Genomic DNA, 13993 nt, shown 5'->3' on the forward strand with positions numbered 1-13993 from the left:
GCAAAGAGCAGCCTGGCATGGCTCACCACTCGCTCGACTTTGAGCTCCTACTTCAGCTCAGCACTGTGAAACTGCATCTTTCGTGCAAAGAGACTCTCAGCCCCAGCCAACGTCAAATCGTGCCCGTCTTGAGCGGCGAGTCTCGGTCAGACCACCCTTTGAAGACGGCAAGGGGCCGGCGCGGGAGTCGCTCACGCCCTCCGCCACGGCCTGGCCGCGCGGGCGCCCACACGAGCGCTTCACGTGCTCCCGCACCATGATCATCAGACCTCGAAGCGAGCCGCTCATGCAATCAAGTGTCGTGCGACTGGCTTATCGGGCGAGACTGCAGTCAGTCGCAGCGAAGAGAGAGCAGAAGAGGCAGATGTTTTGCATAGGAAGCGAACGTAGAGACCCGCAAGAGAGGGAACACAAGGAAGGATGACCAAAGGGGCAAGGAGGGAAGAAGAGGAAGTCTCTCGAATAGAGACGGACTGTGAGGCACGGCCGACTGCACAACGCAGATCATCCGTGCCTCGGCAGCAGTCAAGCCGAGGTCTGCTCGCGCGCGGCTTCGATTGCTGCCTCAGAAGCTGTCAAGCGACAAGCTTTAGGCGGCAAGGCCCATGGCAGCAGCGCTCGTGGGCGCGCTCGGCGGGTCGGCGTGGGCGGGGCACTCGCTGCAGGGAGAAGCATGCGTCAGCCAGAGCCAGAATACGTCGGGAACAAGCAGACAAGGCGCAATTCTTGCTCGAGCATCAGACCCGGAGCGCGGCGGCGGCGACGGAGGCAGAGCGCAGAGTGCGTCTCTGTCGCTCCGCGCTTGCCGACTGCGAATGCCAGAGGAAACGAGGCCTCCACACAGAAACTTAGGCGCAATGCCAATGACTGCCGCAATGCAGCAGAAGCGGAGGCGACCGAGGCACAACGCTCGAGCTCTGCTGTCGCCGCCGCCACCACTTCCACCGCTGCGGCATGCTCCCCTCCTCCACTCTCTCTGACCATTGCAGCGTCTCAGCTCTCTCTCTTTCTCTCGCCCATCTGCCCTTCCTGGTTTGCTTTCCTGAGACGCGAGCAAGCAGCGCAGACTCACCGGCGAATGTGGCCCGGGAGGCCGCAGCCGAAGCACACGCCCGGCGCCTTGCGGGCGCGAGGAGCGCGCGCCGGCGGGCCGGCGCCCTCAACGGGGGCGGAGGTGCAGTCGCGAGCTGCAGAGCGAGGCGACAGGCGTCAGCATCCTGGACAGAGGAAGGAAGGAAGGGAGGATGACGCACCACGGTGACCAATGCCGCCGCAGTTGTAGCAGGCGAGAGGAGCGCGAGGGGCAACGGCACCGCCCTGCGGGCACTGGCGGGCAAGGTGGGGGCCGCCGCAGGTCTGAGAAATGAGAGAGCATCAGTGAGAGGTCAGAGAGGCAGCGGGGCCAGCGTGAGAGGCGAGAGTGGCAGAAGTGGTGGCACAGCTGCCGTTACGCCACCAGAAAGCTGCAGCGAGGGGCCTGTGCCGCGCCACTGCTCTCGAACTGTTCTCTGCGCCAGATCTCCACAAAGCCCTCCACTTCACACTCACGTAGCAGCCGCCGCTCTTGGGCTCGGTCAGGCCGCCCTGCGCCGGGGCCGCGCGCGGCTTGGGCGCCGGCTTCTCGCTCTTCTCGACGGGCGCGGGCGGGTTGGGGCAGTCGGCCTTGATGTGGCCGGCCTCGCCGCAGGCGTAGCACTGCTTGGCAGCGGCCGTGCGCTCCTCGGGGCACGCGCTGCTCTCGTGGCCGGGCTTGGCGCAGTTGAACTAGAGAAGGGCGTGAGTGGGATGGAGAGGGCGAGTGGTGGCATGGACACGCACGCAGAGGCGCTCAGTGGACGAGCAGTTCTCGGCAAGGTGGCCGATCTGGCCGCACACGAAGCAGGAGCGTCTCCGGACCATGATGAGAGATGTGTGAGGTGGGGTGAAGAGAGGGTGAGAGGTGTGGGTGGTGGAGCAGCAGCAGCAGGCGGGCTGGAAGATTTCGCGCATGTCGCACGACTTCTGCCCCAGATTTTGCCTATGCGGCACTTCAAGCACCCTGAACGGCGACTACAACGCGCGTTGTAGTGCACCCGCCGCGGCGTGGCTCGGCCGAGAGAAATTTGGGTGGAGCAGCTGAGCCTGCTCCCAGACAGGTGCTAAGCCTTCCTGGCCGTCATCCGAAGCACACCACCATCCCGCTCCTCTTCCCCACAGCACGATGGCGAAAGGCTCGCAGCTCTCGCAGCTCAAAGCGCAGGTCGCCTCCTCCGGCATCACAGACCGCCGGCAGGCCTCGGCGTCGTCCAAGAAGCGCAAGGCGCCGTCTTCCGCCGCCGGCGCCGCGCAGCTCGCCGAGGCCGAGAAGCGCCGCGCCGCTCTCGCCCGCCTGGGCGGTCCGAACCCCTTCGAGGAGAAGGTCGTCAAGCCGAAGCATGATGTGCTTGGACGCGTCGTCAAGGGCAAGACGTCGAGGCCCGGCGCTGCCAAGGCTGGTGGCCTGGCGCAGCGGAGAGAGACGCTGTTGCCCGAGCTGCAGGGCCGACATCGCAGCGGCGCCTTCCACGACCGCCGCTTCGGCGAGGGAGATGCCAGCATGACGCCGGAGGAGCGCATGCTGGAGCGCTTCACTCGCGAGCGGCAAACGGGCCGCGCTGGCGCCACGAGCATGTTCAACCTGGATGACGGCGAGGAGGAGGGCTTGACGCACTATGGCAAGAGCCTGAATCACCTCGACGAGATGGATGATGTGGCGCTCGGTGACGACGATGGTGAGTGGCGACAAGTGCCCGTGAGGAGATGACCGCGGCGACTGATGCATGTGCTCTGCGCACAGGCGACATCGACGGCCTCGCCACGCAGGCGCACTTTGGCGGCTTTGGCGAAGGGGCAAATGAGGAAGACGAAGGCGTAAGTCGGATCTGCCTCAGCATCTCTTGCCTGCAGCAGCTGACAGCTCCTTGCGTGCTTGCAGCCCGAGCGCAAGAAGAGCAAGTTTGAAGTGATGCAAGAGGTCATGGCCAAGTCCAAGCTTGCCAAGCTCGAGCGACAGCAGATGCGCGAGAAGGACGACGACATTCGCATGGAGCTCGACGAGGGCCTCGATGACATTCGCGCACTGCTTCTCGGCGTTCCTTCCACCTCCTCTTCCGAGCCGAAGCCTCGCTCCGTGCCTGAGCGCGCGCCGATCCCGGGTCAAGCACCCGCAGAGCGGGAGCTAACCAAGGAGGAGCGAGAGAAGAAGGAGAGCGATCAGTATGATGCCTACGTGCGCGAGATGGCGTTTGAGAGGAGAGCGAAGCCGCAAGACCGACTCAAGACGGAGGAGGAGCTGGCGCTGGAAGAGGCGGAGAGCTTGCGCAAGGCGGAAGAGGCGAGACTGCGACGCATGCGGGGAGAGGAGGAGCCGAAGGAAAAGGAGAAGGGCAAGAAGGCACGGAGAGCGCCCGGCGGTGATGACCTGGACGACGACCTGGATCTCGACGAGGACGCGGACGCGTACGGCCTCGGACAGGGCCTTGGCGACCGCGAGGAGGACGAGGAGGGGTCAGAGTCGGAGGAGGAAGAGGAGAGCGGCAGCGAGGAAGAGGGCTCTGACGCCGGCAGCGACGAGGAAGGCAGCAACGCCACAAGCGAGGATGCCTTCGAGGACGTTGCCGACCTGGCCGAACTCTCCAAGGCCGGCGACGACGCAGATGACGTCTCTGACGACGAAGCTTCCGCTGCGCTGAGCGGCAGCCAGCGCGCGACGACGAGCAGCAAGGGCAAGAGCAAGTCCACGAGCTCGGCTGCTTCGCTGCCTTTCACCTTCTCTTGTCCCGCGACGCACGACGAGTTCCTCTCTCTCCTCGAGGAGCACTCTGTCGCGCCGACCGATGTGCCGCTCGTCATCTCCCGCATCCGTGCCCTGCACCATGCCTCTCTCGGCGAGGACAACAAGCACAAGCTGGCCGCGCTCATCGGCGTGCTGCTCGACCACTGTCTCTTCGTCGCTCCCGACGCCAGCGCAGGCGGATTCCGACTCGTCGGCAAGATCACGCCGCACCTCTTCGCGCTCTCTTCTGCCTATCCTCGGGCAGCCGCGCAGCACTTCGTCGGCAAGCTTGCCTTGATGCAGCGCAACCTCTCTCGCGGTCTCGCACGCGGCGCACTGCTGCCTCAGGCTCGCACGTGGCCCGGCGTGGCGGAGCTGACGCTCCTGCGGCTCGCGGGCATCATCTTCCCGACGTCGGACAAGACGCATCCAGTCGCCACTCCACTCTCGCTCCTCATCGCTCAATACCTCGCGCACGCTCGTCTGCGCTCACTGCGCGATCTCGCAAGTGCGACATACCTCGTCTCGCTCGTGGCAGCACACGAGCGCGAGGCCAGACGACTGGTGCCAGAGGCACTGAATGCGCTGCATTCGGCAGTGCTCATTCTGGCGCCTCTGCATCCAGAGGGCAAGAAGGACGCAGCGACCATCGCAAGCGCATTTGCCATCCCGACGCCAGACTTTGGTGCTCCGCACACGCAGCATCTGCGCCTGAGCGGGCGCGGAGCTGGCAAGGAAGACGAGACACTGCCGAGCCTGACAGCCCTGCTCGAGGTGGCGGATGACGATGCGGATGCAGAGCAGGCGAAGCGGCAACTGCTCGGCCTCTCCCTCTCGCTCATCGCCGAGTTCGCCACGCTCTACGCGGGCAGCACTGCCTTCTGCGAGCTCTTTACGCCTTTCAACGCACTCCTTGCGCTGATCGACCACGCTTCGCTCCCCGCCTCTCTTTCCGCACAAGTCACTCAGCTCACTAGCACGCTTACTCGTGCCCTCTCTCTCGCCGCTTCCCAACGGCGAGCCCTGCGTCTGCAAGCCCACCGTGCCATTCCCATTGCGTCGCACATCCCCAAGTTCGAGCAGCGCGGCTACGACCCCTCCCGCAAGGGCCAGCACGACCCGGACACGGAGCGTGCGGCGCAGGCCAAGACTAAGGCGCTCATCAAGAAGGAGCGCAAGGGCGCCGTCAAGGAGCTGCGCCGCGATGCGCAGTTCGTGGCCGAGGAGAGGCGGAAGGCAAAGGAGCAGGAGGACACGAGCTATGCCAAGAAGATCGCCCGCGTCATGGGCAGCCTCGGAGAGGAGCAGAGAGAAGAGAAGGTGTGGAAGCGCGAGAAGGAGAAGTGAGTCGTGCATCTGTACTGCAGCTTCGTTCGGAGCTGTGCTGACGCCTTTGTCCCTTCCCTCTCTCCAGGATGAAGAAGGAGCGCGCCAAGCAGAAGGGCGGCAAGTGAGGCGGACACGGCGACGACGAGGGGGCTGCACCTGGCAGCGCTGTAATATCAGAGCACTTTGTACTACATCTGGCGCTTGGGCTGCTGTCACACGCTCCTCGTGAATAGGTGTCCATGATCCTCATGAACAGATGTGGCCGGCGTGAGCAGGAGATCGCGCCCATGCTCCGTCGAGAAGAGGGGAGGAGGGAGCTCGGCCATGCTCCGGCCGTCCGTGCGCGCGCATCACAACGGCGGCGCCGCGACTGTATTCCGGACTGAAGAGGCGGCCTCCACTTTCCGTATTCGCCACCGCCGGCTGATGCAAGCGCTGAGCTCGCACGACACTCCCCTCTCACCACCACCTCCCCATGCGTCCCCCTCTTCTCTTCAGCACGCTCCTCCTCCCCGTGCTGCTGCCTTACACGCCTCGCATCGCCTCCCACTCCGCCACGCTCGCTCGTCGCGCCTTCCACGCCTCGCCTCTCGCCGCCTTCGTTGCCACGCCCGTGTACAAGATGGGCTCCGACGCCTCCAAGAACCAGCCCGCGGGCAACTTCCCGAAGGGAAAGAGCGAGAGCGAATGGAGGACTGTGCTGAACCCGGAGCAGGTGTGTATGCGTGATGTGGGAGCGTGAGCTGCTGCGTGGCGCTTAGTGCAAGCCGGAAGGAGCTGCCCCACGAGGCCGGCGCCCTGCCGCCACCGCGCCCAGCTGCCGGAGCGCTCCCCGTTGCGGCGTGCTGACTCTGCAGCACCCCTACAGTTCCGCATCCTGCGTGAGAAGGGCACCGAGATGGCCGGCTCCTCCAAGCTCGACTCGCACTATCCCAAGCAGGGCACTTACAATTGCGCTGGCTGTGCGTCGCCTCGCGTTCGCTCGCTCGTGCCCCGCGCTGACGCCGCTGCGCCGCTAGGTGACACGCCCCTCTACACGGCCGAGACCAAGTTCAAGTCCGGCTGTGGCTGGCCGGCCTTCTACGCCGAGATTCCGGGCTCGATCGACCGGCACGTCGACCGGTCTTGGGGCATGGAGGTGAGCATGGCGCGCTGCTAGCTCGGCCGGCCTCATCGGCTGACCATCCTTCCCTCTCTTAGCGCACCGAGATCACCTGCAAGTGTGAGTCTTCTGCTACTTCACAACAAAGCAGCGACTGACGAGCGCCTCCTCCTCACAGCGTGCGGCTGCCACCTCGGCCACGTCTTCAAGGGCGAGCGCTTCAACAACCCCGTCGACGAGCGGCATTGCGTCGTGCGTACTCGAGCGCGAGTCACTGCTGCGTCTCTCGCTCACACTCGGCCCACAGAACGGCATCTCGCTGCGCTTCGCCGACGAGCAGTAGGGTCGTATGTATCGCTTCGATCGTGTGACTGGAATGCTACAGGTGTCTCGTCTGTGTCGAGATGATGTGATCGCGTCGTGTGAGGTATCTCCGTGTGCTTCGCCACTCGCTCTTGCCCTGCTCTCGCCCCTCCAGCGCGCCCTCCTCAACCTCCAGCTCATCTTTCTCATCCTGCTCCTCATCTCCGCTCTTCTCGCCGTCCAGCAGTCCGATGATGCGCTCGCAGGCGCGTGCCAGCTCCTGCTCGACGCGCTGCGCCTTCTGCTCGACGCCGCTCATCTTGCCGAGCGCCGAGTCGAGCTCTTGCTGCTGCGCGGCGCGCAGCTTGAGGATCTCGGCGGCGTGCGCTTTCTCGCACTGCAGGCGCTTCTCCTCCGCCGCATCGAGGTGCGCCTCGAGCTGAGCCTCTTGCTTGGCCAGCAGACCGATGCGCGTGAGCTGCTCCTCGTTGAGCTGTCTGAGACGAGCAAGTGCCGTCTGATGCTCGTCGTTGAGCGCGCGGATCGACGACAGGGCACTGTCGTGCGCCGAGAGCGTCGACTGCTGCTCCTCGGCTGCCTGCGACAGCTTCTGCAGCTCGCTCGAGCAGCGTTCGTACTGCTCTTCCTGCCGAGTGCTGAGCCAGCGCTGGCGCTCGACCAGGTCGTCCGACGCGTTGCTCTGCTCTGCGTCGGCGCTTGACGCAATGGCATGCGTGTGACGCTTGAGCGCCACGCTGGTGTCGTGCAGCGTGCGGTCGATGTGGCTGATGCGCTGCTCGGCGGCTGCGGACTTGGTGTTGAGCCAGACGCCAAACTTGCCGAGCTCCTCGAGGCGCTCCTCGATCGACTTTTTGCCGTGCTCGCGGCCGCACAGCGCTGGTTCGGCCTTGAGCGTGGCGTCGAGGAGCTTGACACTCTCGTCGATGCGGTGGATGCTGTTGAACAGCCGGCCGGAGGTGTTCTGCACGATCGCCTCGAGACCTTGCATCCGCTGCGCTGCCAGCTCGGCCTTGTCTTGCATCTCCACGAGCGACGGAGCGGTCGCGACGTAGTTCTCCATCTGCATGTTGAGCTCGCCGCTCAGGTGCACGCGCAGCCGGTCGCAGGCCGACTCGGCCGCCAGCTGCAGCGAGGCGCTCTGGGCCTGCAGCTGCTGCTGCACGGCCGTGAGGCGCTGCTCGATGTACGCAGGCAGCCCGCCGAACTGCTGCTCGAGAGCATGCTGGCGCTGAGACAGCTGCTGGCCGTGGTCGGTGAGCGAGGCCTGCTGCAGCAAATCTTCTCTTGCTGCGAGAGGACGGACTGCTGCAGCGCGCGCCGTGTCGAGTCGATAAGCTGAAGCTTCTTCATCTCCGCGAGCAGCTGCTCCTCCGTTGAATCGCAGCGACTTATGGCCTTGTCGAGAACACCGTGCTTCTCTTCGAGAGCGGCAAGCTTCTGCTCGTGCGCCTCGAACGCCGCCTTGAACTCGTGCAGTAGCACACGTGTAGCCTCGTGGAGCTTGTCTGCCTCGTCGCGGCTAGTTTGCTCGCGCTGCTGGGCGTGCTGAAGCTGGAGCAGCGTCGTCTTGAGCTCTGCGTCACGCTGCTCGAGCGCGGTCTGGTACTCGGCATCACGGCGATCGACGGCTGCCTTGATCTCTGCCTCGCGCTGCTGGATCTTCGCCTCGTACTGAGCGTCACGCAGTTCGAGCGCGGTCTTGAACTCGATCTTGAGCTGCTCCATCGCCGTCTTGAGCTCCTCGTACTGCGTACCTTGCTTCTTCACCTCACTCGCGCGCGCCCCGCTCGCAACCTTCTCCATTTCGCTGTGGCGCAGCTCGCGCTCGTGCGACAGAGGCGCACGCTCTGCCGGCTGCTGCAGTGCGGCCACGTTGGCCTCGAGCTGCTCGAGGCGCTTCTTGGAGACCTGCAGCGAGGCCTTGATGTAAGGAGACGTCTTGATGCGGCGCGATGAACGGTCCGAGCGGTCACTGCGGCTCGGAGTGATGGGCGTGCCTTGCTCCGCGCCCTTCTGTAGCGGCGCTCCTTCTTCACGGACCGAGGTGGAAGCGCCAGCCATGCTTGAATGCGTGATGAGAAACTCGTCGAAGGAGAGAGCGTCGGTCATGTCTTTGTCGGAAGAGGCGCCGACTTGCGAGCCCGAGAAGGAGTCGTCGCTGGCGGACTTGTCCAGCTGCAGCGAGGGCACGTAGAGCTTGTTGTGCCAGGCGGTCCACCACGCGCAGCCCTGCGTGTCCATCTCGGACCTGAGCACGCGGTGGTCTGAAGCGCCGTGTTTCCACTCCTTGGTCGGCGCACGCGCATTGATGGAGAGCCGCTCGAGCACTGCGTGGTGCGTCTCGCGCATGGAGATGACCTGCGCACGCAGATGCTCAACGGCCAGCTCCGGATGGAAGGCTGTGGCAATCTGCTGCTGCTTGCGCAGGATCCAGCCGCCGCTGCTGCTGCCACGGCCGGCCAGCCACTTGAGAATGAGTCCGGAGGACGAGGCACACTTGGCCAGCTCCTGCACCAGACGCTCCTGCTGCGCCGCTGGCCACTCGTGCGTGCCCGCGTTGGCAGGCCAGCTCTTGGCTGGCGCCTGGCTACTTGCACTGACTACCTGCGTGCGCCGCGGCGTCGACGTGGAAGGCGTGCCGCTCGCGCCACTCGTGCCGCTTGTGCTTGCCATGCTCGGCAGAGCGAGAGCGACGAGTGCCCGATGGCAGGTGAGAAGATGCGTCGGCGGCGCAGGGTATGCGCGCGCAAGAGGGCCGTGCACAGACGGCCGTGCAGGCAAAGGCGTGATTGGTGGTGCAGGACGGAGCGGTTGGGTGCGGCAGGGAGAGGCTGTGAGGGCTAAAGAATGTGGTGCGGAAGGTAGAGCGACGGCGCAGTGCTGGCAGGCTCTTCCAGGCGGCGGCAGCGGGCCCAGCTTGCCACTTTGGGCAGGCCAGGGGTGCGCCCGGCGTTGCCGTGCAACGCGAGCGTGGGAGCCAGCCGCGCGGCGCGTTCCGAGCGATGCGCCGCGCGCCGTGTCTCCCAGCCCGGCCGCGCTCCGGGCACGCCGCCACCGTTCGAGACTACGACTCTTACTGCGCTGGCCGGCTGCACGCACCCACCTCGCTCGTCAGCATGGCTCTTGTCACTTCCCGGCATGCCTCTCTCGTCCCCTCGCTCGCTCTTCACTCGCCAAGGCACACACAGGTTCAGTGCAACGCGCTCCCATTCCATCAGCCGAGCCACATGCGAGGGGCCTCGGCCGCAGACGAAGGAGCTCTAATGTACAGGCGCAGGTCACGTCACGCGCTTGGAGGAAGCAGGGCATGCGAAGACGCAACGCAGTGTGTTTTGGGAGAGAAGCAGCGAGGATATGGCAGATGGTGAGGGCAGACACACGCAGCGACGCGCTCATGCCTTGCCCTTGCCGACGAGCTTGGCCTTCTCGATGGCCGCGGCCGAGTTGGCCATGAGCGTCTTCTTGTACGTCTGGATGTCCATGCCGTTCTTCGTGAGGTTGACGATCTTGCCGCCCTTCACCTCCCACAGGTCCTGCGCCACCTGGCTGATGAGGCGGAAGTCGTGCGACACAATCACCACGCCGCCGGGGAACTCCTTGATGGCGTCGGCGAGCGCGTCGATGCTGCTCATGTCCAGGTGGTTCGTCGGCTCGTCGAGCAGCAGCACGTGCGGGTTCTCCATCGCCAGCTGCGAGAAGACGACGCGGTTGCGCAGGCCGTCGGAGAGCGTGCGGATCGGCGCCGTCTGGTGCGAGCCCGAGAGGCCGAAGCGCCCGATCTGCGAGCGCCAGAACTGCATCTCCTTCTGCGGGAACTTGTCCTTGTACTGTGGCGGCGAGAGGCGTCAGCTCTGAAGCAGGGCAGCAGGACTGCAGCGCGACGCACCTTCCGCTCCATGTACTCGAGCGGCGAGAGGTCGTACGGCAGCTGGTCGGCCGAGTGCTGGCTGTACTTGGCCTGCAGAGTCGAGACACGTCAGCACGGACACCCCGGCAGCTACTCTCGCCTCGACGCACCAGCTTCAGGCCCGCATGCCGCTGCACTGTGCCCTCGGTCGGCTGCAGCGCGCCGGTGATGAGGTTGAGCAGCGTCGACTTGCCCGTGCCGTTCTGGCCCACGATGGCGACGCGCGAGTCCATGTCGACACCGAGCGAGAGGCCCTTGTACAGGTAGTCCTCGACCTTGCCGCTGTACGAGAAGGCCACCTCGTCGAGCGCAATGATGGGCGGCGGCAGCTTGCGCACATCCTCGAACTTGAAGCTCAGCGGCCGCGGCGCCGTGACGGGCTGGATGAGGCCGGCGGCCTCCATCTTGTCGATAATCTTCTGCTTCGACTTGGCCTGCTTGACCAGGTTGGCGTACGTACCGGCACTGGCGATGAACTTCTTGATGTGCTGGATCTCGTCCTGCTGCTTGGCGTACGCCTTCATCTGGTTCGTCTCGTTCTCCGTCTTCGTGCGCACGTACGTCGAGTAGTTGCCGCCGTAGTACACGAGCTTCTTGTGGTGCGTCAGGTCCATGATGTTGGTGCAGACCGAGTCCATGAAGTCGGCCGAGTGCGACGTGAAGACGAGAATGTGGTTGTACGTCGAGAGGTACGCCTCGAGCCACACGACGGCCTCGAGGTCCAAGTGGTTCGTCGGCTCGTCGAGCAGCAGCAGGTGCGGCTTGATGAAGAGGGCACGCGCAAGCGCCACGCGCATGCGCCAGCCACCGGACAGGTCCTTGGTCGGCTTGTGCATCATCGTCTTGGAGAAGCCGAGACCGTGCAGAATGGCACCGGCCTTGGCCTCGAACGTCGACGGGTCGAGCTCCTCGAGCTCCTCGTACTTGAGCTCGAGGCCCACCTCGTCGACCTCGTCGGCGACGGACATGATCTCGATCTCCTTTTCGAGACGCGCCACCTTCTTCTTGGCCGACTCGATGCAGTACTCGAGGCCGTTCTGCTCCGACGGCTCGACCTCGCCTTGCACGAGGTAGAGCTGCACACGTACCCAGCCTCGTCAGCCATAGTCCCGCATGCCCGGCCGCTCGCGCTGCCACTCACGTCGATGCTCTCGGGGATCTCAACATCGCGGTGCGCGAGCGCCTCGAGCAGCGTCGTCTTGCCCGAGCCGTTCTCGCCGAGCAGGCCGTACCTGCAGCGCCGCTGCGTCAGCCTGCCGCTTGCAGGAGCTGCCGCACGCAGCACACTCACCGCTGGCCGTAGTTGAGCACGATCTCGGCGCCGTCGACGAGGAGGCGGCCGTGGAAGGACATGGTGAAGTTGTCAATGTGGATGTCGCGGCTCTGCTTGTCGGAGGTGAGCACGCCCGAGGCGTTGCGCTCCGTGGCGACGGCGAGCTTCTTCATGTCGCTCAGGTCCTCCACCGATGTGGCGGCGCTGGTGTTGGTGAGCGGCGTGGCGGTGCTGGAGCCGTTGGTGGTGGTGGTGCCCTTGGAGGAGCCGTCCTTCTCGCTCTTGGCGGCGGCCTTGGCGGCCTTCTCGCTGTGTGGGAGAGGGTCAGTGCGGGCGCAGCGGTGTGCTGCAGCAGGCACACGCACGCCTGGCGCTTGGCCTTGGAGGCAGAGACCGGCGGCATGCTGGGCGGGCGCGAGAGCGGGACGAGCGGGGCTGAGGTCTCGGGGGAGCAGCGGAGAGGGCGCTGCGAGTGCGAGAGGCTACGGCGCGGGCCGTGTGGTGGAGCGAGGTGTGAGAGGTTAAAGAGAGCTCCGACTGACGAGACAGAGGGAGGCAGGGATGATGAGGGCCGAGAGGATCGCTGCCCGCCGCTGTGAATTCTTGGGTGCGGCTGCGCACGAACGAGACGGCACGGCTGCCGCGCTGCAAATCTCAGCTTGTGCGTCACGAGGCGAGTGGAGCGCTGGCGGCGCAAATCTGCAAGCCCGAATTCCACCTCGCCTAGTCGCGACTCTTACTACAAGCACCTCAGCTGCGGGCTGTAGTCGTCGAGCGTGGGAGCAGCGCGACCTTCTTGCACCTGACCTCGCCTCAGCAGCAGCGGCCTGCCTCCGCACCGCACCCTCCATCGCCGTCACCCTCGCCCCCCAGCACCCTTGCCGATGTCCTTCCGGCCAACCCTGGCGCTGCTGAGCAAGGCCTCGCGCCTGCCGCTCAGCTCCAAGAAGGGCAACAAGGACTTCTACAAGGGTGCGCCCTGCCGCACCACCGCCTCTTCTTTGGCCTGCCTCTGATGCCCCTCGCTCTACAGGCACGCGCACGCCAAACGTGCTGCTGCGCAAGCGCATCGCGCTCGCAGACAAGCACGGCATGCAGCTCTATGACGAGTTCGGCCGGCCCGCCACGTGGAACAAGCGCACGCACCGCATCGACGAGGCCCGCGTGCCCGCGTACATCGTCCCGCCCGGCCTGGCGGACACGCCGGTGAGTGCGAAGCGCGAGCAGCGCAAGAGCTATGCGTGGCGACCGATGTGATGCGCAGTGGCAGATGCGATGGCATAGCTCGCGAGAGTCGAGGCGCCGCTGCCTTGGTGCCCAGGCGCCATCTACTGCGTGCTGACCCACCACCTAGCTGCGGCCATACGTCTACATGGGCCCCGCCTCGTCCTCAGGCGTGCCCATGCCCGCACCCGGCTACCCTGGCGGGCCGAAGATGGAGCCCAAGCGCGGGCTGGACGCAGACTACTACGAGGCAGTGAGCGAGGAGATCTGGCAACGGAGAGAGGCGGCGGATGGCGAGGTGAGTGCTGCTGTGCGAGGAAAGAGTCCAGGGGGATGAGGCTGACCAGGGGAAATAGGGCTCGGGTTCGAAGCGGTAGTGGATAATACGATTGCATGCAGGCAATCAGTGGCCGCGCGACCGGCGAGGAGCTCGGCGGAATCAGCCAGGTCGGATCGCTGCTGCCAAAGAGGCCGAGAGGGAGCTGTGGCGTCAGGCGAGGCGTGCACAGCTTCAGATGCGCGGTGAGCAGTGCGCCAGTGGGTGGCATGGGATGAAAGTGCAGCGCTCGCAACAGTGTTTGCCTCGCAACGCTACCTTTAGCAACGCAGAAGGGTTGCGCGCCAGCAGCAGGCGCAGCTCGTCGATCTTGCAGGCTGCAGTGGCTCTCCAGCGCTGTTGCCATGGGGCTGTGGGCGTCTGCCGTTGCCCGACGCCCACAGATCCATGTCACTACGGCTCAGAGTGCTGCGAATCCTGAACGAGCCTCGCACGAGCTTGGCGAAGAGCGAGCCCTGCTTGCTCACCGCACCCATGCTGCGCTCATGCGCTGCTGCTTCACGCAGCGGAAGCGCGCGTCTTGCGAGCGCCGCGCTGTGCGCACACAGCTACGGAGAGCAGACAGGCGCGAACGGAGTGAGAATGGCCTGGTTTCAGAATTGCTGGAACTGGGGTAGCAGTGCGGTACAGAGAAAGAGCGGCTTGTATGGTGTCGGTCGAAGATGGGACGTGGAAGGTGGTGGGACCAGATGTGGGCGAAGGAG

At 65.2% G+C, this 13993-nt stretch overlaps 6 protein-coding genes across 6 annotated transcripts; 4 read left to right on the top strand and 2 right to left on the bottom strand.

Moving 5' to 3' along the window:
* The first annotated feature begins 2162 nt into the window (after positions 1-2162).
* FA09DRAFT_321982 (Nop14-like protein) lies at positions 2163-5316 on the top strand. The gene is made up of 4 exons (XM_025741036.1): positions 2163-2750; positions 2816-2889; positions 2954-5136; positions 5208-5316. The coding sequence occupies exons 1-4, from the start codon at positions 2201-2203 to the stop codon at positions 5245-5247; spliced, it is 2847 nt and encodes a 948-aa protein (XP_025596148.1). The 5' UTR covers positions 2163-2200; the 3' UTR covers positions 5248-5316.
* Positions 5317-5659: 343 nt separating this feature from the next.
* On the top strand, positions 5660-6569 carry FA09DRAFT_311599 (methionine sulfoxide reductase B; the record flags this gene model as incomplete). The annotated part of the gene is made up of 6 exons (XM_025740670.1): positions 5660-5837; positions 5991-6084; positions 6142-6260; positions 6323-6344; positions 6403-6476; positions 6532-6569. Exons 1-6 carry the CDS (start codon positions 5745-5747, stop codon positions 6565-6567), a joined length of 438 nt encoding a protein of 145 aa, XP_025596149.1. The 5' UTR covers positions 5660-5744.
* FA09DRAFT_128435 (hypothetical protein) lies at positions 6286-7438 on the top strand. Its single transcript, XM_025739072.1, has one exon. The coding sequence runs from the start codon at positions 6574-6576 to the stop codon at positions 7246-7248; it is 675 nt and encodes a 224-aa protein (XP_025596150.1). The 5' UTR covers positions 6286-6573; the 3' UTR covers positions 7249-7438.
* FA09DRAFT_128434 (hypothetical protein) lies at positions 7439-9657 on the bottom strand. The gene has a single exon (XM_025739071.1). The coding sequence runs from the start codon at positions 9219-9221 to the stop codon at positions 7629-7631; it is 1593 nt and encodes a 530-aa protein (XP_025596151.1). The 5' UTR covers positions 9222-9657; the 3' UTR covers positions 7439-7628.
* Positions 9658-9816: 159 nt separating this feature from the next.
* Positions 9817-12279, bottom strand: FA09DRAFT_344174 (putative iron inhibited ABC transporter 2). The gene is made up of 6 exons (XM_025744640.1): positions 12094-12279; positions 11747-12037; positions 11597-11687; positions 10566-11531; positions 10435-10506; positions 9817-10375 (listed from the first exon to the last, which is right to left on the bottom strand). Exons 1-6 carry the CDS (start codon positions 12129-12131, stop codon positions 9941-9943), a joined length of 1893 nt encoding a protein of 630 aa, XP_025596152.1. The 5' UTR covers positions 12132-12279; the 3' UTR covers positions 9817-9940.
* Positions 12280-12479: 200 nt separating this feature from the next.
* FA09DRAFT_321993 (hypothetical protein) lies at positions 12480-13747 on the top strand. Its single transcript, XM_025741037.1, has 4 exons — positions 12480-12700; positions 12762-12934; positions 13083-13250; positions 13309-13747. Exons 1-4 carry the CDS (start codon positions 12613-12615, stop codon positions 13327-13329), a joined length of 450 nt encoding a protein of 149 aa, XP_025596153.1. The 5' UTR covers positions 12480-12612; the 3' UTR covers positions 13330-13747.
* The last annotated feature ends 246 nt before the right edge of the window (positions 13748-13993 follow it).

The sequence above is a fragment of the Tilletiopsis washingtonensis genome (assembly GCF_003144115.1).
Source record: "Tilletiopsis washingtonensis strain MCA 4186 unplaced genomic scaffold FA09scaffold_20, whole genome shotgun sequence".
In the NCBI taxonomy this organism is placed as follows: domain Eukaryota; kingdom Fungi; phylum Basidiomycota; class Exobasidiomycetes; order Entylomatales; genus Tilletiopsis; species Tilletiopsis washingtonensis.

What these genes read in the sequence shown, in the direction of transcription:
- FA09DRAFT_321982 (XM_025741036.1), top strand. Translation starts at nt 2,201, where the DNA reads ATGGCGAAAGGCTCGCAGCTCTCGCAGCTCAAAGCGCAGGTCGCCTCC. An exon ending in CAAATGAGGAAGACGAAGGC is followed by an intron (nt 2,890 to 2,953) that starts GTAAGTCGGATC and finishes GCGTGCTTGCAG; the next exon opens with CCCGAGCGCAAGAAGAGCAA. An exon ending in TGGAAGCGCGAGAAGGAGAA is followed by an intron (nt 5,137 to 5,207) that starts GTGAGTCGTGCA and finishes CCCTCTCTCCAG; the next exon opens with GATGAAGAAGGAGCGCGCCA.
- FA09DRAFT_128435 (XM_025739072.1), top strand. Translation starts at nt 6,574, where the DNA reads ATGTATCGCTTCGATCGTGTGACTGGAATGCTACAGGTGTCTCGTCTG.
- FA09DRAFT_128434 (XM_025739071.1), bottom strand. Translation starts at nt 9,221, where the DNA reads ATGGCAAGCACAAGCGGCACGAGTGGCGCGAGCGGCACGCCTTCCACG.
- FA09DRAFT_344174 (XM_025744640.1), bottom strand. Translation starts at nt 12,131, where the DNA reads ATGCCGCCGGTCTCTGCCTCCAAGGCCAAGCGCCAGGC. An exon ending in GTGCTCAACTACGGCCAGCG is followed by an intron (nt 11,688 to 11,746) that starts GTGAGTGTGCTG and finishes GCGGCGCTGCAG; the next exon opens with GTACGGCCTGCTCGGCGAGA. An exon ending in TCGAGTACATGGAGCGGAAG is followed by an intron (nt 10,376 to 10,434) that starts GTGCGTCGCGCT and finishes TCGCCGCCACAG; the next exon opens with TACAAGGACAAGTTCCCGCA.
- FA09DRAFT_321993 (XM_025741037.1), top strand. Translation starts at nt 12,613, where the DNA reads ATGTCCTTCCGGCCAACCCTGGCGCTGCTGAGCAAGGCCTCGCGCCTG. An exon ending in CAACAAGGACTTCTACAAGG is followed by an intron (nt 12,701 to 12,761) that starts GTGCGCCCTGCC and finishes CTCGCTCTACAG; the next exon opens with GCACGCGCACGCCAAACGTG. An exon ending in GAGAGGCGGCGGATGGCGAG is followed by an intron (nt 13,251 to 13,308) that starts GTGAGTGCTGCT and finishes CAGGGGAAATAG; the next exon opens with GGCTCGGGTTCGAAGCGGTA.